At 45.7% G+C, this 23,724-nt stretch overlaps 1 protein-coding gene across 1 annotated transcript; it reads left to right on the forward strand.

Annotated features, from left to right (window-relative positions):
• Positions 1 to 459: 459 nt before the first annotated feature.
• On the forward strand, positions 460 to 22,798 carry SPTY2D1 (SPT2 chromatin protein domain containing 1). The gene is made up of 6 exons (XM_075545984.1): positions 460 to 755; positions 11,986 to 12,100; positions 14,927 to 16,399; positions 17,571 to 17,745; positions 18,848 to 18,925; positions 20,015 to 22,798. The coding sequence occupies exons 1-6, from the start codon at positions 696 to 698 to the stop codon at positions 20,106 to 20,108; spliced, it is 1,995 nt and encodes a 664-aa protein (XP_075402099.1). The 5' UTR covers positions 460 to 695; the 3' UTR covers positions 20,109 to 22,798.
• The last annotated feature ends 926 nt before the right edge of the window (positions 22,799 to 23,724 follow it).

Below are 23,724 nucleotides of genomic sequence, written 5' to 3' on the forward strand. Positions count from 1 at the left end.
GAGATCCCGTCACTCATCCACAAAACATAGGTTGGCCACCGTATGTGGAGTCATCGAAATGGGGTAAACAGCTGCCAGGGTGTGCCTCCACGCACAGCATTTGTGCGTCGGTGTAGAAGGCGAGCAATAGGTGTGATGTGCGCCTGCGCAGCAGTTGCAGGTGCGCCGAGAACCAGCCAACGGCAATCGTCGGCTCGAGAGCTTTAGGTTCTTCGGTTGGCGAGCCGCCGTTTCGATTCTGAGCACCTAGAGACTCTAAACCTGGCAGGTAATCCGCCACGCCCTGGCCTCCGCACACCCCGAGCTCCTCACCAGTTCCACCATCATCAGGCCTCAGGTCACGCCGCTTGGCCACACCCCTCAGTGTACCAGGCCGCATCTGATTGGTGGGTAGAGGGATTAGACCCGCCCCCGGCGCTGACGCCAGCCGCCACGTACCGCGTTTTTACGTGTCTCCGGCCTAAGAGCGGAAATTACTCCAGGAACGCCCAAGAGGAAGACGGACCCACGGAGATCTTCGCTGTTCCTGGGCCGGGGGGAGGCGTACGGCATTGGAAGGCGCCGGAAGTGGTCGCCCTCAGCCGTGGTGGGAGTGGGATTGGCGAGCCGCTTCTGTCGGCGCTACCGCTGGGCGGCTCGGTTAGGCTCGCTCAGCCCTTTGCGAGAGCCTGCCCCCGCCTGCCCCCTCGGCCACCATGGATTTCAGGGAAATTCTCATGATCGCTTCCAAAGGACAAGGTGTCAGCAATGTGCCGGTAAGTACGACATGGAGCTGGGGCTGAGACCGCGGGCTCCCCACTGCGTGCGCCAGTGTGAGAGGAGAGACCCCAGGCGTCAAGTTCGAACTATGTGGCCCGCGATGGAACTTCCAGGCCCGTCCGTTCCGCCGGAGGAAAGAGCCGGACGCCTTCACTGTTTTCCTTGAGCTCAGGGTCGATGGGCGGCTTACTCGAGTCTCGAGACCGGAGCCCTGTTAGTGGGTCTCTCTGGCTAAGTTCCTCTTGCAACGCGGACTTTAGCTGTTGGGTGTTTTAGTTTAGTGAATGGAGCTGGGCCTGAAGCTCATTGTAAGCCAGCGCACAGAATTTCTGGTTAGCGATTCCAAGCACGAATGTGTAGGGTAGATGAAGAGTTTTAACGACGTGGCCTGATCTTTTTTGCTGGTTTTCTCACTCATCTTGGGATCAAATTTTTAGTTCTTTTATCCCGCCTCCCCCCCACCACACCCCCTAAGCTGAGTTACGCTTTATTTAATGTAATTTCAAAAAGGATGTGTCTGGGAGTAACGTTGCTGGGTTTACGTGCTGGAAAAATTGACGCTACGATTTTTTGTGTGGGATAGGTGGGATTTTTTAAGTGATTTTTCAGGTGCACTGTGGTGTGTCCCATCATATCAATCAAAAGGGTGATTGGAATTATCCCCTGCTAAAAAAGAGATTGCCTTTTGTATTAGAAAGAGACTTTGAGCCAATTCCAGAAAAATCTTTCGACACCATCCGGAAAGTATTAGCTTCCCTTTGCTTCTGGCCTTCCATGTTGGAGACTGAAATCTAGATCCCATTTACTCAGTAGGTTTTGCCAGTCTCCTGTGCTACAGACAACATCGAAAGACTAAATTTCAAGTGACTGCTAGTGGTGGAGAGCACTTGGCCTCCAGGGATGTGGCTTTTTTGCATAAACGAATCATTTCTGGTACCCACAGCACAGCTGTGAACCATGAATTGCATTGTGATACTTTTGGTTTGAGTGATGAGAAGTGGAACTCAAATCGCTCTTGTTGAAGTCTATTCAGCTGGAAACTGTTAAGCTCTCACAAGGTGCCCTGTGTTTCTTACATTTGTGTATGCCGTAATGTTAATTCACCCTACCCCACCCCGTTGGCATTTTGTCTTCTGAGAATGGCTTATTTTTTTTTACCCCTTGGAACATATTGAAAAATAGTTTTATGATCCAGGAAACTCCAAACTCACTGCCATTGAGTCAATTTCATCTCATAGCAATTCCTTTATTATACCAAAAGAATAAACCAAACCCGTTTTCATCAAGTTGACTTTGCCGTTTAAGGGCCCTCCGTGTAGACAGTAGAACTGCTCCCTACATCTTCAAAGGCTCTACATCAGCGGTTCTCAATCTGTGGGTTGAGACCCCTTGGGGGGGGGGGAGACTGTTGAACGACCCTTTCACATGGATCGCCCCTTTCACATGGATCGCCCGATTCACAACAGTAGCAAAATAACAGGAAGTAGCAATGAAAATAATGTTATGGTTGGGGGTGGGAGGGGTCATCACCACATGAGGAACTGTCTGAAAGAGTCTCGGCATGAGGAAGGTTGAGACCACTGCGCTACATCACATGGAGCTGCTGGTGGGTTGCAACCATGGACCTTTCAATTAGCAGTTGAGGGGCTTAACCCCATGCATCACCAGGCCTCTTTAGTCATCCCTAATCCCAAGTACTATAAGAAGTCTTTCCCTTAAACCATGAGTCATAAGTTCTGCAGGTTGAAGCTATGGGATCAGATCTTTGTCACCTGCAACAACAGCATTAGTTTCTGCACCTGTAAATATCCTAGGTAAGTCGATATTGGGTGTGGTGATCACTCCTCTCTGCATAATTCCCTCCATCCTAGAATTCCCCGGTTTCTGTGGAGGTCAAGCACAGATACTCAGCATTGATGCACAGGAGTCTCCTGTGGGAGAATCACAACTTTATAAAAGCATGCTTTCCCTGTCTCCCGAACTGTCAAAGAAGCTAGCAAGTCCCGGCCGGCGTTTGGTTTAGTTGTCCATTTTAAGACATGTGTAGGACAGTCACAAAAGGAAATTTTGAGGAATGGGGCAGGAATTGTAGTTAGATTAGGTGGTTAAATTTAATCCAACATGTTGTTCCAACTCTGTTGATACAATTATCTAAGCTGGCTTTTAGAACAATCTCAGTGTAAGCAGTGTGTACCAGAGGGCTTCAGAAAGTTCATGGAGAAATTCCGTTGTCGTCTTTTAATCCCTTTTCCTTTTAGAGATAGCCCTGGAAAACTGCTTCCTTTCTTCAGTCCTCTTCCTTTTTGTTCAAGATGGGCAGAGGCACATTCTTATGAAATACATTGTTGCAAACAATACAAAATATTAATAAATCCCTGTGTGCCCACGCCCTATAGTTGACATCTATTATTAACATTTTACCATATACTTAGATTTTTATATGAGCTAATTCCCTCTGGATACAGTTGGCGATTCTCCCAATCCACTTTTTTAAAATCATGAGATGTAATGCATAAATGTAAAAACTGTACAGAGTAACAGAATCTTAAAAACTCTATAACCACCACACAGGTAAAAAATCAACCTTGCCAATGCCCTTGCATTCCTCACATACACATACACTGCTTAGCGTAAACTCTGCTGACTGGCTATGTGAAGATGACTGGCCTAGGTCTGAATTAAAGCTCCACCTAAAAACTGAAATTTTAGTTGTCCTAAATTTTCTGCTTTACCAGGAATAAAACACCCACCGCCGTTGAGTTGATTCAGGCTTATAGCAACCCCGTATAGGATTTCTGAGACTATAAGTCTTTATGGGTGCAGACAACCTCGTCTTTCTCCCAAGGAACCACTGATCTTGTGGTTAACAGCATGATACCTAACCTACAGCACCACCAGAGCACCTAAAAACATTGCTACAAATAGAGCCTATAATTTAGAGTCCGACATGTAACTTCTGGTAAAACATTAACCTCCTCAGCAAACAATGAAGGGAGGCAAGGATGTGATTTATGAACAAGTCTCCCAAGAATGGTCTTGGGGGAATGCTTGTGCTGCTATGTTAACTTGAAGTCTACGGTAGAAAATAGATTGCTAGCCTTATAAAACTTTAATTTTCCAGGGCCTTTTACAGGAGCCCTGGTGGAATTGCGGGTTACACATCAGGCTCCTAATCATAAGGTCAGCAGTTCAAAACCCCCAGCCACTCCATGGAAGAAAGCTAAAGCTTTTTATATTCAGAGTGTTGTGGGCTTGGAAACCCACAAGGACAGTTCATTCTAGCCTATCCTACAGGGTCACTATCAGTCAGGATTGACTCCGTGGCAGTGTGTTTGGTTTAGGAGTGGTCTCATGAGAGAAAGATGAGGCTTTCCATTCTCGTGAAGATTTACAGAATTGGAATCCCAGAGGAGCAGCTCTACTGCCCTACAGTAGAATCTACTTCACGGCAGTCAGTTTGAGCTTATTGCCATAAAACCACATATAATCCAAAGCTCCATGATTGTGGTTTTGTACTCTCTTCCCCATTTTTCTGTTTTTTTAAAAAAAACAACCCACCTCTCCCTCAAAATGTTGGAACTCTGTGAGTTGCAATGTGTTGTCCGACTGAAACTGTATCCATCGACCAACCAGTAACACACTTTGCTTTCACTTGTAAGAATCTAAGTTGGGTTCTGGGAAGTTGATGGTTTGGGAAGCACAGGGGTTTTGTAGTCGTGCACAACTAGGGCTATATCCTTCCCGTGGGAGACCAGAACGTGGGTTAGCCTTTGGCCTCTGGTTTCTGAAACAGCCAGGCAGTACTTAAAAGTTGCCTTTGAGTGGATTCTGAGTTGATCCTCTGAGGCCTTCCATGTTGGCAGAAGCAGATCACCTCCTTCTGCAGAGCCACTGGGGGTTTGACCACTGAGCTTGTGGCTAGCAGGCTAGTGCTTAGCAAGCAGGGCCGCCGGGGCTCCTGGGCAGCACTTCAACATGGATGAATCGAGTAGGGCAGCACGGCGCCAAAACAAACCCCCCAAAAGGAGGGGAGCATGATGGAATCATTGGTTTATGTGTGTGCATTGAGGCTCCAGTTGTGTGTACACTGAGGTCCTAGGGACTGATAAGGGAGTCTGGGCTTTAAAGATCTTTCTGGTTTGTTTTCCCGTGGGATGATCTCCTGCTTGGAGCTCGCCCGTATCCGGCTTGATGGGAAGCTGTGAGAATAGGTACTGGTCTCTGAATGTTGTATGTCTTTCAGAGAAGTAACAAACCAACAAGGGCTATTCGATGAGGCTAATTCAGAGGAGGGCTGTGCAGGCAGTCTTAAGGACAGAGCCCTAATGTGGGGAGCTTTGGGTGGCTGGGTGACAGGCTATGTGGAGAAGTGATGGAAATGGATAGTTTTAGCTGCTGGCCTCGCTTCAGGGTTTCACTTAAAGATGGCAGCAGGAGTCGTGCTGTTTCTTGGGCAATTGGTTGTGAAGGTGGGGCTTGTCCTTTGCCTGTGCAGTCCACAGTGCAGATTAATTTTCCTATTTTAGTCATGTTCTTCCATCACCTTCCATTTGGACCCTATCAGATTTCAGTCCACAAAGAGCAGGGCTTTGTTAAAGGAAATCCAGTGGCTAGCTGGCATTGATGAGACGAAAATAATAACATAGGGGAGGCTAAAGTCGGTCCCTCCTGTGCACTCTGCAGAGCTTGATCTTTAAAAGATGTTTATTATCGCTCGCTTGAAAAGGAATAAGCATCAATTCCTTTTAAGAGAAAGGCCATTTTAGAATGTTTCTGTCGAAATTAAAGTAGGATTGCATCATATCTAGAAACATTAGACACACTGTCATTTCCCCGAGGAAAACTAAATGCACAATAACAGCTGATCAAGGTGATGTAACCAGTCATTGTCATTATGCTCTGTTTCACTAAAGGGCAGAAGGTATTTTTGTAACCTGAATTGAAGATATTTTTCTCCCTGGGGTTTCTCTAGCAAAAACAATGGTTGTGTTCTTTGGATTCAGTAGAATTTAGAACATGGACTCTTGTTAAGCTCCGCCTGCTGTAATATTGTGTGTGTGTGTGTGTGTGTGTGTGTCTCGGGGTGAGGGGGATGGAAGGTAGACATGGGTGCCTCAAATTCTTGCCTTCCAAGTGAGACAACCTCGTTTGATTCGGGCCGGTCCACTTAAAGTACAGGCAGCACTTGTCTCTCAGTGGACCCTTACCTATTGCTCTAATGTGGGACAGCTTTCGATGGGGCTTCCAGACCAAGACCTACTTGGCAAAAGGCCTGGCCTGTGATTCTGATAGTGTCGCTGAAAACCCTAAGGGTTAAAAGACCATCCCTATGTGCCTGGAGTAGCCAAGACAACCTGCAACCACAAACTGAAAATTATCCCAGACACGTAAGGTAGCTATGATGTGATGCTTAAACTAACAGATAAGAAAAGCCTTTGTGAGGAATCAGATAGACAAGGGACTTCCAAAAGTTCATGGGAAAACTCCATGATCTCTAAAAAAAAAAAAAAATTTCTCTTAGAGGAAGGTTTACACAGCTGCTCATTGTTGGCACATTCCAGGCTTCATGTCTAAACAGCCATGATTTGAGGGGCAGAAGGGGGCAGGTGTAACAATTCAGCATCAAAACCAAACCAGACTCACTACAATTGAGGCGATGCTGACTCACGGTGACTCCCTGTGGGTTTCGGAGACTGCATGTTCACAGCAGTAGAAAGCCCAGTCTTTCTACCGTAGAGCTGCTGGTGGTTTCAAGCTGAGCCATGGGGATGCGTAGGTTACATGCTGATACTACACTGGATGTTCAGGTAAAGAAGTGGAGCATCTGATGGTTTTGGAGGGGTGTGGTGGAGACTGAGGGGTCCTGGAACCAGTCCCTACCTCACCCCAGGACAGAGAGGGACGATTGGTTTGAATGTTACAGGAAAGTCGCCAAGCTCCAAATTCTGAACAAAATATGAACAGAAGTCTGTCATTTATATAGAAGTTACTGATCATTTTAAAGAAATGAATGTTTTGTTAAAGAAGTTTCTGCAGCCCTTAGTTTATAACATATTACAACTTTGGAATGGAGCTGACTTGTCCAGAGAGTTGGGGGCAGCTTTGAATTTCTAACATAAAGCAATACGAGGGAGTCCTGTAAGAACTACTGCCACAAAGATTTTGTTGTTTCTCTTCCCCATCACTGCCCAGAGAACCTGTTTCTAAATAATAGTGGAGATAATTTAGCAGTTGACATTGGTAGTGCTTACTCTGTGCCTGTTCTAAGCACTGTGTGCATATTAGTATAATATAATCCTTTAGCAACCATATAAGGGGAATCATTTTATAAATGAGCAGACTTAGGCCCAGAGAGGCACAGAACTTGTTCAAGATCACATAGCTAATAAAAGACCCAGTAGGGATTCCAAACTGAGTAGTCCAACTGCAGCAGTCTTGCTCTTAATCATGACCCTGTGCTGAGAATAGGGTGGTGAGGAACGTTGTCATTTGCCCCTAACACAGTGCAAGCCTGTTCGGATTTGTTGGTGACATCTCTCAGTGTGCAGTTTCATGGGAGGGAAGTTTCAAGGGCAGAATCAACAGGTGTTGGAGTCTCTGAAGTGAGATATATCTGCAGCATAGTTTAGCGAACAGTGAGTGTGAATGTCCTGAAGGAAGTTCCGTTGTAGCATTATTGTCCCGGAGACAGGTGAAAATTAGGGAGTGGTCCTTAAGATCCAGGTTAGACCGGAGATGAAAGTGCTGAGCTTAATTTAGGATCGGGACAAAATATTCCCTGTTGGGGGGAGGCAGGAGATCTGGATTCTATTGTAACTCAGCTGCAGGCCAAGTGCCTTCTAGAAAGCACAGTTGTCTTTATGCAAATGCAAGGAGCAAATCTATTTTAAAGTAGCATAAATTTTCCAGGTCTTTCGGCTTCAGAATTGCACATTTTGCTGACATCTCTAGCACTGTATTTGGATGGCACAAGTGTCGCTGCTGTGGACCATTTATGGGGGCCAGCAGAGAGACTGAGTTGGCTTACAGGGTAATAAAATGGTTGCACTTAGGATAAAAGACACTGGTGCCGCTGCTTTTCATGACAGCTCAAGCAGTGAAACGCCTGGTGCCTTGAATCAGATCGTGCATTGGGGTGCGTGTCTTGCCGTGCTGCTTCTAAAGCTGAATGTGACCATCTGATGCAGGGGAAAGTCGGAGCCAACTGACTCTTCAGCCTTATTAAATAGAATATAATGGGATCCCAGCCTGGGGCTTCTTTTTCTAAACATGTGATTCTCTATGGTGATCCCCTGTGCAGAGGCGGGAGAGATAAAATGGAATATTATTCAGCCATGAAAAGAAATTAAATACAGGTGCTTGCTACTACAAAAATGAACTGTAAAACCATGCTAAGTGAAAGAGACCAGTCACAGAAGGACACACTGGTTTCTATCTAAAGCTGAGAGCAGGCAAATCTATAGCAACAGAAAGTAGACTAGCGGGCTGGGAGAGAGGGGCCCTTGGCTGCTAACCGCAGCAAGGCCAGCAGTTTGAGCGTGCAGGCAGCCCTCCCCTCGGGAGGAAGATTGGTGGCCTCAGAAAGCCCAGCGGGCAGTTTCATAGAGTCTGGAATCACCTTGATGGCACTGTGAGTCTTTTTAGAGGGCTGGGGAGTATGGGGGAAAGGTGGGGGTGACTGCCAAATGGGGTCGGGGTTTCTTTCTGGGATGATGGAAATGCCCTCGTTTGAGAAGGTAGTGACAGTTACCCAACTCTGTGTTTATCATGAAAAGACCATTGACTTCTCCACGAACTTTTTGAAGTCTCTTCATAGTAGAAGCTATTTCCAATCTCCACATTAATTAAATGGTGAGTTCTAGAGCATGTAAATCATCTCAGTGAGATGTGGGATTTCTTGTTTGGGGGGGGGTGGGATTTCTTTAAAAACAATATTTTGCCTGCAGACTCCTCCCCACTCCCAGATCCACCCACACCTAGACTTAAAGGTTTGGGAGGTAAACTTTAAGAGACTGCTACCATTTTCTTTTGAATGCATTTTGAGCTGCAGGGACTATGTGGTTGTTGGGTGTTGTCCAGTCCTGTCCGACTCATAGCGACCCTGTGTACAACAAGATGAGACACTGCCAGTCCTACACCATCCCCGCCCTTCTTGTGCTTGAGCCCCCACGAAGCTGTTAGTGATGCCGCAGTTCCTCAGCAAGGTCAAGTGCCATCAGAGCAGTGCCGACCTCGCCCTGCTGTTTGGGTTTCTTAAACTTGAGTACTACCAGACACAAGTGGTGGACAGCTTAAAGATTTGTTGAATTCCTTCGAAGTCCCCACGGTAAGACAAAGTACTGCAGAAGGGTTGAGTCAAATATGAGGTGGGTTTCTCCTTGAATGACAGCTGTTAAAAGGGCCAGAATCCTAGGAACTGATTTGGGGGGTTCTGTTCTGAGCGCTGTGTCCTGTTTCCTGGCCCAATGTTCTGAAGTCAGTGCGTGGGGAAGTACAGTCCACACACCCCCAGCCAGCTGTGGCGTCAGGTGCTGCACAAACACTGCATTTTAACACTACTTATTTTAATGTGGGTTGGAAAACTAACTAGCTTTTTAAGGATACTGTTTAGGGTAAAACTGCCATCAGATCATTTCATTAGCTTGCTAAGTGTTTTTAATGAGTAAATAGCACAGGTGGCGCACTAAGAAGATATCATAAAAGTGGAATGTGAACGGAATTATGCCTCACCTTTCCCTTTTGGGTCTCAGTACTTTTTCTGCTAGTCAGCACCTCCTTATTGATCCTGAGGCCTGGACTTGATTTAGGATATGAATCTGTTAGCTCCAGAGTTGACATAGAGAAGACCTTCTAACATCCTGTTCACAAAAACACACCCTTTCTTTGTTTCCACATCTCCCTAGTGGCTGGGTGGACCATGCCCCTCTGCTTAGGCTCTCCCTAACCACAGTGAAAGGTGAGCTGCCTGTGGCTGTGCTCTGAATTTAGGAGTCCTTGCTTGTGAACTAGCACTATAGTATATGTCTAAGTAGGTAAGCATTAATGCTTTCCTTTTCTCCTTGTTTGGGCTTTCAAATATTCAATGTTGGGTTCCTATCGATGAAGGAAATGAGCCTGATAGCACTGGCTTAGGCATAGGGCTCCTAACCACAAGGTCATCAGTTCAAGCCCACCAGCTGTTCCACAGGAGAAAGCGGTGGCCCTCACTCCCTACCCATACCCCACACCCCCCTTCCTATGAAAGAATCTGCGAGTGCTTTTCCAGTGGACCTCGGTGTCTGGAAAGGAACCTGGATCCTTGCTAGCTTTCAGGAGCTGGACCTGCCAGCGATGTGTCACACTGGGCACTGCTATTCGGCAGGATTTTCAGATTGGATTAGGGCCTGCTTCCATGGCGAGCTGCTTTATTGGTAGACTGACTTAGCTGGAACTTCCAGCCTCTTTCAAAATACTTGGTATTAGATAGCCTTGTAGTAAGCCCTCTAGATGGTCGCTTTTCATTGGAATCAGTTGGATGAGAGTGGGGATGGGTAAGCTTGGGTCCTTTGGGAATCACTTTTTTGGTTCCTAAGTAGCTCATTTTGGTCCTCAGCAACGGAATTTTCTTTTTTCTTTTTCACCAGCACAGCAACAGGTTTAGTGTATATGAGTAGTATCTGCCTAACAAAAGAACTCAAACTAAGCCTGCTGCTAACAACTGCCCCCTAGATTTAGCTTTAGGGAAACAGACTAGCACACCTTTCTCCCGCAGAGCCACTGGTGGGTTCGAACTGCTGGCCATTTGATCAGCAGCTGAACGCAGTCTTCGCTGGGCCACTTCGGGCTCCTTGACATCAGCTTAACAAGGCTAGAGGGAGGACTTGTCACATTTTAAATTTTCTGGCAACAAAATTGGTTGCAGAGATGAGTCCCCCGTGGTCCTGTGTTATTAGTGCTAAAGGTATACTTTCAATTGGTAGACATTTCCAACCTGGGAGTGGAGTTCCTTTGGTAGTTCACATTAGCATAATCCTAACTGTTGTCACTTCCTAATGAAATCCCTAAAAGGGAAGGTCAGAGAAATAGTGTGTGCAAGGAGGATGTTGGTGCTGGGGCGGCAGGGGGAGTGGACAGCTGTCTCAAAGTGAGTTTTGTGTGGTGGGTGACTCTTTCCAGATCAGAACTGCGGGCAAGGTTACAGGGAAGGGCTTCTGGGGACTGCGTGTTAGCCATGGTTTGTCCTTTGTCTTCTGCCAGTGGCAAAGTCAGATCTTGGTGTTTCCACCTTCTGAGCAAAAGAACTGATGAAGCTGGGCGTGTGTCCTCGAGTAGCCAGCAGAGAAAATGGTTGTCTGGCACAGTTTACCCTGCTCCCTTGGAAAGGTGACCAGTAAACGGCGTTTCTGTTGGCGCGAGGAGGTTAATGTTTTTGATGAGAATGGTAAAGCATGTGCTACTTCGGGAACCCGTTCTGTTCTACCTGGTGACCTGTTAGGCACTCAGTCCAGGTCCCTCTTTGTAAACCAGCCCTAACACTGCCTGCAGAATTGTTGGCTGATAAGATTATCTGGGATGATACAGAGCAACCTCAAACCTAAAAATCCCCCAAGTTTTTTTAAATCATTTTATTAGGGAGCTTTAACAAATCTTAAGACATTCTCTCGTTCAATTGTATTAAGCACACTTGTACATATGTTGCCATCAACATTTCCAAAACATTTTCTTTCTACTTGAGCCCTTGGTATAAGATCTTTTTCCCCTCCCCCCCTCCTGAATCCTTGATCAATTACATATTGTTGTTATTTCGTGTCTTACACTGTCTGTTGTTTCCCTTCACCCACATTTCTGTTATTCCTTCCCCTGGGGGATGGGCTATATATCCAACCTTGTGATAGGTTCTCCGCCCACCCTCACCAGCCTCCTGCCCTCATGATATCATCGCTACTACACTGTTCCTCAGGGTTTTATCTGTCCTGAATTCCATGTGTTGAGAGCTCTTATCTGTGCTAATGTGTCTTATAGCTCTTATAACAATCCATACATAAATTGTATCACGCACATTTGGACATATTTTGCTATCATCATTTTCTAAACGATTTCTATTTGAGCCCTTGGTGTCCTGACGTTTTTAAGATAAACTTTAAGATAGGCTATATGACCTCATAATTGGTTTTTCAGTCAACATTTAAACTTGTGTTGTGCATAGATTTGTACAGTATAATTGTTTATAACTTTTTTTTTTTTTAGAAAAGGTACAGTTTGGCAGTGGGGCCTCCCAAAAAGGACCCAAAAGTTAAAGGTGTCCAATCAGCTGCAGTACAGGCTTTCCTCAGAAGGAAAGAAGAGGAGCTCCAACGAAAAGGTACGTGCCTGTATCCTTACTTTCTGCTTCCACAACGCCAAAGCCAACCCAAACCCTCTGACCTTCTGTATAGAACAGTACACTGCCTGCAGTGTGTCCACGGCTGTTTGTGGTTATGAGAGCAGGCTGCTGTATCTTTCTTCCACATTGTTCCTGGTAGCTTTGAGCTTCCACCATTTCAGCTAGCACCAAACCACAGCACCTCTGGGCCTCCTTCACAATCAGCCTGCAGGTAACCAGTGGATCGTTGAAAAAAACATAACAGGCTAATGGATTTGCTTCTGTAGACGTGCTCTTGGGTTGATCTTTGGTGTAGACGTTATCTTGATTTTATTCCCCTTTAAGGAAAAGCTGCTGGGGCTGCGGCTGTCTTCTAATTGGCCACAGCATGTCCCTAAAGCACCATTTCTTTCCTTGTTGTGGAGCTGCTTCTGTTTTGTATTTTGGCTTATTGAGACTGCTCTCTTAAATGTTAAACGAGGGACAGTTTATGAGCACCATTAATCCCAAGAAGCATTTTTAGATTATGAAAATGACATGGAAATGAATTTTAAACATTTATTTTTAATGACAATTGCTAAGTGGATAGTAATATTCTTAGTACATTTTTTTGCCACAACATGTTCTGTATTTCAGAAGTGCCCGGGTGGTGCAGTGGGAGGCAGATTGGCCTTTTTACGCCTGTAAATAGTTGCTGTCTCGGAGTCCATAGGGGCAGTTCTACCCTGTCCTCCAGAGTTGCTCTGAGTCGATTCAACTGGATGGCAGTGAGTTCGGCTTTTTGTTTGGGTGGCATGTTGGGTTTCTAATGGGCCCCTAACCTCAAGGTCAGTAGTTTGAACCGACCAGCTCAGTCTCCAGAGAAAGGTGAAGCTTTCTGTTCCCATGAAGATTTACAGCCTGGGAACCCAGAAATCCTCTAGACCTCTGCCGGTAGGGCCACTCTGAGTTGGAATCCGCTGGATGGCAGTGAGCTGGGGTTTGGGTCTTTTCTATATTTCAGGCTAAAAACCAACACTCCCACTTGCTTAGTCATATAGAAAAACCCTATGTGTGAAGATGACTCAATTGATACTTATGTAAATTACTTCCTTATTTAATTTCTTAGATGTCTTTAAATTGTAATTTGAACACTGCTTGTGTCGGTATGTTTTGGCCATTGATTCAAATAAACACACTGCTTTTTAAAAATATGTAGCATTTTATTTGTGTTTATGTTGAAAGTTTGCACAGCAAATTAGGTCCCCCTTTACCAGTTTCCCCCTGATATCATTCCATGAGAATAGTTACCATATATACTTGTGTATAGCTGGGTTGTTTTCCCAGCATATTTTTATGCTGTTTTGTGGTAAAATTGGGTGCCTTGGGTGTTACTCGGGTCGGCTTATACTTAAGTACATGTGGTACACTGATCGCAAAGTTGCCGTTCTCATCCTTTCTGTTGTGGGTGCATCAATTTTAGCCCTCGGCTTTTCCAGTCCCCTCACCTTCTTAAAGCGTTAAGCTAACATTTTGCCACTTGGTTTTAGGTAGACGATTGTTTTTAGATGCGGTCAGTACTTGGGGGTGATAGTCATTTTATCTGCCTATCTGTTGTGTAGCTAAAAGGTGACCATAGGGTTTCTTTGGGCTTAATAGTTGCAGAATGTCTCAGGATGATAGTTGTAGGGGGTCTTCTAGTGTCGACTGTTGGGTTAGCCTAGACCTCTTAAGAATTTGAGTTCTGTTTCATACTTGTGTGTGTGTGTGTCTCTCACCCCACCCCCAACACTCCCTACCCCACCCCCCCACCCCCCAGAAAAAGAAGAAATGCATCTACTGTGGCCCTGATAGAACTCAGTAATGATACTAAGGCGTCATCTGCTTCTTGGGTCTCAAAACTAGAGGAAGACACGGTTTTTGTAGACTGTCAGTCCTGTAGACAACATTCTTTGGTTTCCTTTTCTGTTTTGGATGAGTGGAGATCAATTACTGTATCGTAGATGACTGCTTGAAAGCTTTTAAAATGCTAGATAGGACTCCACATTGGTATGTAACACATACATTCTGGGAACATACACTCTATGCCAACCAACTGAGTTATCCCTTCAAACTGCTTCTAAGCCTTCACACTCTATAAACCAATCTTACAAGGTGTTTGGTTATGTGTAAGAAGTATCTGTCACTGTATCTCAATGTGCTTTCTTTTATAGATGGCTGTGTATGTGCATGCATGCACATACCTGTAGGTATAACTGGGTAAGTCAAGAGTGTTGTTACTAGGACTCTGGTTCATACCCTCAGAGGTGTTGTCCAGACAAACTGTGTAAATATGTGTGCACTCAGTAGATGGGGCCAGATCCATTCTCTCCTTAGTACAGTTGTCTTCTTAGTCTCAAAAGCAAGGCTCAGCGGGGGATCTGCTGGGCCAGTTAAATTCAAGAGAGAGATGTCGCTCAGAAGGTTGTGGTGACTCCTGGCTGGGATGCCACAGCGGGAATTGTGATAACTTTTCTCCATGGACTCCGTCCGGATAGCCACAGGGACTGCTGTGTGGCAGAAATGACCCGACAGCAGTTTATTTCTTACAATGACCTTTAAAGAACATTGGAAACCACCATGGTGAGCAGAAACACCAGGAAAGTCATGTGAGAAACGTAGTTCCATCATAACAACGTACCTGCTCATTCATCCAGGGTGGCAAGGGCTGTCTGTGTAGCAGTATCTTACATTTTGATGTTTGTGCCGCATAAGCTTTCTCTGCTTTCATGAGGACTTTGGGCACATGTGTTTGTTGTATAACTTACGGGCTGAGAGAATGACGTGCTCTTATTTCTTCCTTCTCAGCGTCAGAGGAGAGGAGGAGAAAAGAAGAGCTAGTGAAAAAGCGAATTGAGCTAAAACACGACAAGAAAGCAAGAGCCATGGCCAAGAGGACCAAGGATAATTTCCACGGCTACAACGGGGTTCCTGTGGAGGAGAGGACGAAGAAGAAGCCGGCGATGGAGAGCCACACCAGTCAGGGACCAGACCAGGAGTATGAGATGGAAGAGGAGGATGAATACTTAGAATACAACCAAGCAGAGTCTGACCAGGAGTACGAGGAAGAGCAAGAGCCTCCCAAAGTTGAAAGCAAGCCAAAGGTCCCCCTTAAAGGTGCCCCACCACCTATGAACTTCACCGAGCTACTCCGGCTAGCTGAGAAGAAGCAGTACGAGCCAGTGGAGCTCCAGGTGGTGAAGAAAACCGAAGAGCGGCCGCTGACTGCTGAGGAGCTCCGGGAGCGAGAGTTCCTGGAAAGGAAGCGTCGGAAGAAGAAAGAGACAGATGCAAGACTCCCTCCAACTGGATCCAAAAAGACACCTCCGCAGAAAGACAGTGTGGGCACAAAACCTGGCAAAAGTTCTGGGGACAAGGTTCCTTCTTCTAAGGGAACCCCCTTTCTTCATGCTGAGAAGAAATCCAGACCCAGCACAGCCAGTGAGAAGCCCGTTGGTTTGTCATCGTCTAAATCCATGTCCGGAGAAAGGACCAAGGCAGGGTCTGGTAGTTGTTCCCAGCCCACCCTTCGTGAAGGCCAGGACAGACCTGTTTTCAATGGGGCAGGGAAGGCCCATTCTACCGCCTATTCACCAAGTATCCAAAGGACTTCTGCCAGCGGCTCTCAGAAATCTGCTACTGAGCACAAAGCCAAAAAACCTCCTTCCTGTCCTAGCCATTCCAGGCCTGGGCCCACAGCCACCCCAAACAACAAGGCGAAGAGTCCAGGTGTCAGGCAGCCAGGTAGCAGCTCTCACGCAGCCCCTGGGCGCCCCAGTACAGGAACTAGCAGACCCGTCATGGGCTCTGATTCTGGGTCCAAGCGCCAAAATTGTAGCTCCAGCTCAGGACCTGATCGGTCCATTAGTGGGACCAGGAAGCCAGCAAGTGACTCATATCCTTCTGGTCGGACAGGCAGTGGCACAAGTGGCCCTGGGCGGCCTGCAAACACCTCCAGTGGTTCTGGGAGGCCTCCAGGCAGCTCCAGTGGCCCTGGGCGGCCCATGAGCAGTGCACCTGACCTTCGGCGACCAGTGAGTGGTTCGGGGCCACCCCCTGGGCGGTCAGTCAGCGGCCCTGGGAAAGTTTCCACTGGAAGGACCATCATTAGACCAGCAAACAGCACGAGACCTGGGCAAGCAGCTAGTTCTGGTCCTCCTGTGAAGCCCAGGTGCACTGTTGTCTCGGAAACAATTTCCTCCAAGAATATCATTTGTCGGTCAAGCAATGGACAGATGAATGGAATGAGACCGCCACTCTCTGGCCACAGACCTACCCAAGGTAATACTCCTGCTCAACCTCAAAGTATGTGTTTGCCCGTAGGAAATTAAGAGTACCTTGCTGTATTAGACTAGAGACCCTCTGCGCCTTTCCCTTGCGTTTCTGATTGCACTTGATGCATCCTGATGTTTCGCCTGCCCTGTGACAGAGATCCTTCAGGGATGGCTTGGCAAAGTCTAGAAAGACTTTCTGTGTGCGCCCCTGGAATGTCCCCAACTACCATAAACGTGGCTGTGTAGTTTGGAGACATGGGAAGTGCAGCACACATGGATGAGGCTTTCTGCCCCACTAAAGACTCACAGCCTTGGAAACCCACAGAGGCAGTTCTGCTCTCGTACGAGTTGGAATTCGCTTGATGGCAGTAAGATCTTTTATGCCAGCAAAGGAGCCTGGCTGGGGCCACTGGGCCATTAGCTACAACGTCGGCGGTCTACCCCGTCAATACGTGCAGCCTCAGAAGTGCCATCTAGGGTCACTGTGCGGCGGACGCGACTTGCTGCAGTGGGGTCCGACGGGGACTGTTGCACAGTCGTAGGTTTCTGTTCCTTCTGCTGGACATACGGAGCTAGGGATCTGTGCTGCCCGAGGGACCCGTGGTGACACATGCTGGCTGCTAGGTCATGGTAGTAGGCATTGGTTTTTAGGCACCATGAAGAATATGAACGGGCTTCAAAGTGTTCGTGGAAAATTCCATTATCTCTTCATTCCATTTTCCCACGAACTTTTTTAAACCTCCCTTATATAAAAAGAGACCAAACAACAGGTTTCTTGCTTTAAACGCCCTAATTCCGCTGGACTAATGGTTCTCAGATAGACTGTGTGGCAGCAATGTCTAGAGGCCTTTCTTCTTTTCACTCTTCCCAGCCTCCCAGCCTGTTGGTCTTTACAATGTTTCAGTAAAAGGATAGCATTTGTTTACAAATTCCACTCTCAGACTTTGCAACAGGGAGGTTGTCGTCATGATTCCATGTTGGGGGCCAGCTGACAGCCCCTGAGCTCGAAAGAATATTGCCAATCGGTTTACCTAGACCCCCACTCGAGGTGGTTTTGGTTGATCTGTAAAAATGGTTATTTTACTGCAATAGTTCAAGTTGTGAAACCTTACAGATTTTCAGTATTTCACAGGCAGCAGAATAAGAACTCTTTTAATGAGTGGCTTTTCAATTCTCAGGCTTTCAAAGGCTGCCCTTCTCATCTGGTTACAAAAGACGTCGAGACTACGAAGAGGAGGAAGAGGAGGAGGAAGAGTATGACTCTGAAATGGACGACTTCATCGAGGATGAAGGAGAGCCTCAGGAGGAAATATCCAAGCACATTAGGGAAATCTTTGGCTATGACCGAAAAAAGTAAGGGAAAGGAGTGTTCGGAGAAATAAACACGGAAAGTAAGGGCACTGAATGGAAGTCATAAACAGCAACACCTAGGTGGTGGCGGTAAATGCACTTAAAATGCAAGACTTCGTTCGGAATCAACTGTTACTTCTATTAGGGCCCAAAAATGCCCCTTTTAATGGGAGTCTATATAAAATGGTCATCGGACTTTGAGTGGCATATATTTAAATTCATTATATTTAATGAGTGAAGCAGCTTAATATAGTAGAAATCAATATATGCCATTCAAAGTCCGATGACTATGCACATGCTGAAAGCTGGTTTTACTGACACATGGTTTCCTTGGTGGAAGGAGCCCTGGTGGCACAGTTGTTAAAGTGCTTGGCTGTCACCTAGAGGTCAACTGTTCAAACCCACCAGGCACTCTGGCCGAAAAATGTGGTTGGTAGCCTTGGAAACTAATGGGAAGATGCTACTCTGTCCTTTCCCATTGTAAGACAAAACAGACCTATCACAGTACTTATCAACCAGTAGTTGCTACCGCGTTAGAAGCCTGTGGAGCCCTGGTGGAAACTAACAGAGTAACCTATGGAATGAGCAGCTAATTGCCTCCTTGACTGAGACCAGACGAACTGGGTGGTTTCTTGCTGTCATGACTGGTTGTTTCTGATCAGCGATTCAATAAAAGAATCCTGAGCACATAGAGGAAAATATAGAACAGAATTTCAAATAGTCATGGAATCCAGAAAAATCTAAATGAGTCCCTGAAACTTTTGCCCTGAGATCATCTTTAAGCTTTAACCCAAAAATACCTCCTGAAGTTTTCTTGAAACAATAGTTTAATTAGTAAAAAAAAAAACAAAAAAACCTGCCTTGTGAGAGACTGGCAGAGCACAGTGAGTTTATGTGAACAGTGGGGTGCAGAGGGCTGGAGCAACTGAGAAAAGGAAGGCTGAGTGGGTGAAAAAGTCAAAAGAACGTATTCAGTGTCACTGGGTTGTAGGTGTGGGATTAGCTAATGTGCTGCTAGGTATATTCGCAACAAAAAGGTAAGAGGCGTTAATGCCTTTAGGAAACAGAATCTTTGTTCTTTGTAACTCCCCTTTCCTGTCGTTAGATACAAAGATGAAAGCGACTATGCCTTACGCTACATGGAGAGTACTTGGAAAGAACAGCAGAAAGAAGAAGCGAAGAGGTAAGCCAGAAAACTTCACACCTTTGTTAAATTTGAAATGGCCCAAATTTTGTCTGGGAGCAGAGAGAGGCTTTGGGTCACCTAGATCTGGACGCCAAAATTGCTTCACATCCGTAACCTGAGGAGAGTGTTTCCACTCAGGAAGTGTTGAGAGTACAAGTTGGCTAGTGCAGTGAGCCCCTCGGGGTAAGCCCGGGCTACGCTGAGGACCACCTTGGCTCCATGTTTGGCCCGTTGCTGCTTTTCTTCCCTCGTTCCCTCCCACAGCAGATACAGCTCATCATCGCTAACCTGCCCTGCGGGTGCCCGAAGGGACCTAGAGTACAAGAAATTCCCCGAATCCTGTTTGTTTATAGCGCTAACTTGGGGAACTCATTCCCCCAGAACACTAAACCCCTTTCTCCACCCTGTACTCTCCCCAGTCAGTAGATAAATTATCAACTAAAGTGTTGAGGGGAAGCATGAGTAGGATGCCATTTATTCATTGAATAAATATTCTTTTCTTTAATGCTTGTTTTAGCTTTCTTATTGTGATAGTTTACGGAGCAAGCCAGCTTTCTGTTTAATTGATTTTGGTGGCGTGTGAAATATACGACGTACATTTATTCCATCTGTAGTCCTCAGCACCAGACATACCCACCTGACTCTGCAGGTGCTCTGATCACTGGGTGGGGTGAGCAGGGAGGCTGGCTGGGAGAGAAGACGCCCTTGTACAGGGTTTCGTGCCTTGCGACTCACAGTTGGGGGCTAACACTGACATTGTAAGCAGGGGAGCCTGCCTTATGGATGGAACAGAGCATGAGGTCCCTCCCCACACAGCAGCTGTGGCTAAGGGAGTAGGGAGTACAGGGAAGGGACTTGGGAGACGTGACTTTCCTACCTTGTGTGATGTGTTGATTTTTGCGTCTCTGCAATTCCCTCATCTCATCTACTCAGAGTTCCTCAAAGCCAAGCACCATTTCCTTATATTTGTTGCAGAGGGTTCAAACAACAGTTTTAAGCTGCCATTCCCCGGAATTCCTTTTATATTTTGCTTTTAAACCTAGTGGCAATCTTCCATGTATTGATAACTGTTTGTTTTTTTCACAGTTTAAGACTTGGTATGCAGGAAGACTTGGAAGAAATGAAACGTGAAGAGGAAGAAATGAAACGCCAAAAGGCCAAGAGGCTAAAGAGGCGTTAGCTGCCGCTTTGACCTCTTGTGACCTTCTGGAGACATGGCTGCAAGGACTCTGCCTTCAGACGGAGGGGCCCCCTTGGTATTTTTGATTTTCACTTGGGTTTTCGAGGAGAAGGAACGCACACTGTGTGCAGGCTGTCATTTGAGCACAACGGATCTGAAACTCCTTTCCAGGGCGAAATCTGTACCATAGGTGAGCCTGCTCACCGAATGCTCTTATGAAGGGGACTGTCCCACAGGTGCCAGCCTGGATCCTGATGAGCTATGCACACTGAAGGGGGGAGGGGGGCAGTCCTCAGCCAGCCAATCTCCTGTTGTTCCTTTGCCCCTTGAAAAGGAGGAAGGATTAGAGCTTGACTTGTGTGGTCCCGAGGTGTGTGACTAGGACACTGCCGAGCTCCCAATTAGGCTGCTTTTTATGAGGAACGGGTGGCCCTTCTACGAGTGCTGCCAGCCAGGAAGTGACCCGCCCTGACCTATATGATTAGACTGAGAACTTGAAGACACATAGAGTAGGCTTTAATTATATGGATACCATCCCTCTGACTTTAAAGTTTAAAATATTAGAATAAATTGTATTCTGCATACTATTCATGGGTTTGATGTGGAACATTCTTCATCACTAATGTAGGAGATAAGCAATTAATAAGGTAAACTACTAGTTATACCCTTAATATTCTTTCCCAGCTTTCCATTTCAGATGGGTTGTTAACTGTGCTGACTAAGACACACAAGGTCACTATGCTGATTGAATTTTCTCTTTAAAGATCCATTTTTATATTAAATGAATATGTCTAAACACTAGATTTGAGAAAGTTTTTAAAAATAAGCTATACTTGAGGTGTCCATCACCCCTACCCTTCTCATCCTCATCAGAGAGATATTTTGAAATCCCATGGTGCCCTTGATGGTAATGACTTCCTTAGCAAATAGTAATGGCAAAAAAACCAAAAATGAAATTTGTGTGAATCAAGATGGCCGCTTTTTTGCCCACATTGCACTTTTATTTCAAACTATGCACTGTGAAGAGAGTGTCCTTGGTAGAAAGGGAATTTAAAGAATGTTCCCCATGATGGTGGGACTTTCTTCATACCCAACCCTCCTTTATCTATAGGCTTGGTGTCTAGTGAGTCTCAAGTACAAGCAATTCCAATCAGAGAAGAAGTGAGACTATAATGCTAGAAAGCATTTGTGCTTGGCTACAAATGAGTGTGTAGAATAGCTCTTTTCACCCCGTGGCTCCCTGAGGCCATTGGAGGGTAGAGATGAGGGAGTGAGAGGAGGTGCCCCTGCAGGTCTTCAGTAGGACCCAAGTTTGTGAATGCCTGCCTTTTTACCCAGGAAGCCTGTGGTGTTCACGTTTGGGGAATCATAGATTGCCATTCTCAGCTCCTCTTGATGGGATCGTGTAACCGAGTCCTTTCAGACGTTGGTTTTTAATAACGAGTTCAGATTGTGACAGTACAGAGATGTGATTTTGAAGTGGAATCTGGTGAGAGGTGCCATCACTAGGAACAAGTATCTGTGCGGAGTGTTGCAGGAAGTCACAGTGCTGCTGGTCCCCTCCCCCCTCAGTGGGACGCATGGGAGTGCTGGGTGCTGTTCCTGGGAAGAGGAGGCTCGGAACACTGGCTTCTTTGCCGTCGTTTATGTGCTTCATGTCTCCCATCAAACGTTTTCTCCCTGTATATATTTTTGGATATTCAGATTATTTGGCATCTGTAATAAACAATCAAGTGATTGTCTTCGCTGAAAGATTTGTGGTAGCTTAAATTTGACTAGCACTTTAATCAAATCAATAATGTGCAGCTAATTTGTACATGAGACACCATTGTGCTATATTCAGATTCCAGAAGCTCAATGGGAGGAGTCAGGTTGTATCCTTTTTTTGTCCACTTCCGAGTGAGTGTCTTGTCTGGCAGATGTTGAACTTAATAACCCCCCTGAATCAACATCCTAAAAGGACATTCCCATAGCTAAAGACAAAAAAAGCCCTGCAAAAATCCCGAGCAAGCCTTTAGCTTTATCTTGGCCTTGTTTCTGAGTCTTGTCTTCCCTTTTGTTCCGCACTTTCTGACCACTCTGAGGAAAAGCTCACAAGCCTTTGGGAGAAATTGGAATAGGCTGATAATTTTATTAAAGTTTACAGATTAAGTGCTTGATTATTAATGTATCCTTGCCTGCTTTGATTTTTAATTCAATATTTGAAGATGTGCCTTTCGTTGGATAATGTTAAATCACGAATGTAGTAATGTCATCTCACGGCTGAGATGACATGACATGACCATGGGTGCAGCAGACTCACACAAACGACGTGCGGGTCGTTTTCATAAAGTGCGTGTGGCTCTGATCGCACAGCCTGCTTGCCTTTGACGATGCTGTCAATGCAGGGCGCTTTCAGAACTTTGTATTTCCGCTCAGTTAAAAATGCAGTGTGTCCCTTGGCAGGCCAGGGTACCACGGGTCACAGGCAGCCTTATGTGTGTGAAGGGAGGACGTTCAAAGACTGTTAACAACATAAAAGAAAGTCTATGAGAAGTCAGAATTCATTTTTTTAATGTAGCCCCCAAGATGTTCCCCAAGAAATATATTGTTTTGCATTTTGTAACTTAAAAGCAGCAGCTATTGGGACATTTCTGAGTTATAGCAGAAGACCAAAACATGTTTGGAAAGAGAATAAATCTCTGAAGAGAGTCGTGGCTTTATTTTCAGTGTGCTGAATGTATTAGACTACTATTTATTTTGTGAGTGGATGTGATAAAATATTCAGGTATTTAGTGTATGGTTAATAATGAAATATAGGTTTCTCTGGCATTACTAAATCCATCTTTTACATTATGGAAAAGTCAAGTTTGAAAAACAACAACTTACATCGCTTAGCTTGTTTTCTGGTGCTGTTGGTTTGCAAGAGACTCTACTTTTGCCTATACACGTAAACGTTTTGCAAATTTATGTGTATACAAAAAATTGTAGGCATTAAAAATATTTTGATATTTTCACTGGCTTGCATTTCTTTACCAAGACCTTGAAATGATCCTAGCTCATCTCCCTGAATGTTTTTGTTTTGTTTTGTTTTTAGTTTGTAGCCCCAGTAAACTTGGCCAACTGCAGAAATGGCAATTGGCCCCCAACACTCCTATCCCTTACAGTCACATCCTCTCAGCCCCAGCCACTGGCTCCTCTGCTCAGGTCATGTTAGAAAAACTCACAGGAGAACCATTCAGTACAGAGAGCGATAAACTCTTCACTCAGTGGCCCGCATTGTGGCAGGTACACGCCGGGCCTTGGAGAGAGGAAGCAGAAGAGCTGTGTATGTAGTTCCTCCGGTCAAAAGAGTGAGAGTTTGATTCCCCACAAGAACGTGGGATGTCTGAGAAATGAGTCATTAGGAATGTAGCAAGGAGCTTCAAAAAATCCCATGATTTCTTCATTTGCTTTCTCTGAACTTTAGGAAGTCTCCTTGTGTATCAGGCAGGTGGACACAGCCACACGGACCAAAAGTATAGGCACACAACTCACAGGAAAGTGGGGTCTGGCTTTCATGAGAAGTCTAAGAGGAACCAGTAGACTGTAATTAGAGATTAGTTTTGCTTGTGGATTTCAAGCAATACAAGAATAC

The sequence above is a fragment of the Tenrec ecaudatus genome, chromosome 4 (assembly GCF_050624435.1).
Source record: "Tenrec ecaudatus isolate mTenEca1 chromosome 4, mTenEca1.hap1, whole genome shotgun sequence".
NCBI lineage: Eukaryota > Metazoa > Chordata > Mammalia > Afrosoricida > Tenrecidae > Tenrec > Tenrec ecaudatus.

Coding starts and splice junctions, on each gene's coding strand:
- SPTY2D1 (XM_075545984.1), top strand. CDS start 696: ATGGATTTCAGGGAAATTCTCATGATCGCTTCCAAAGGACAAGGTGTC. Junction 12,101..14,926: donor AGAGGAGCTCCAACGAAAAG/GTACGTGCCTGT, acceptor CTTCCTTCTCAG/CGTCAGAGGAGAGGAGGAGA. Junction 18,926..20,014: donor CAGAAAGAAGAAGCGAAGAG/GTAAGCCAGAAA, acceptor TTTTTTTCACAG/TTTAAGACTTGGTATGCAGG.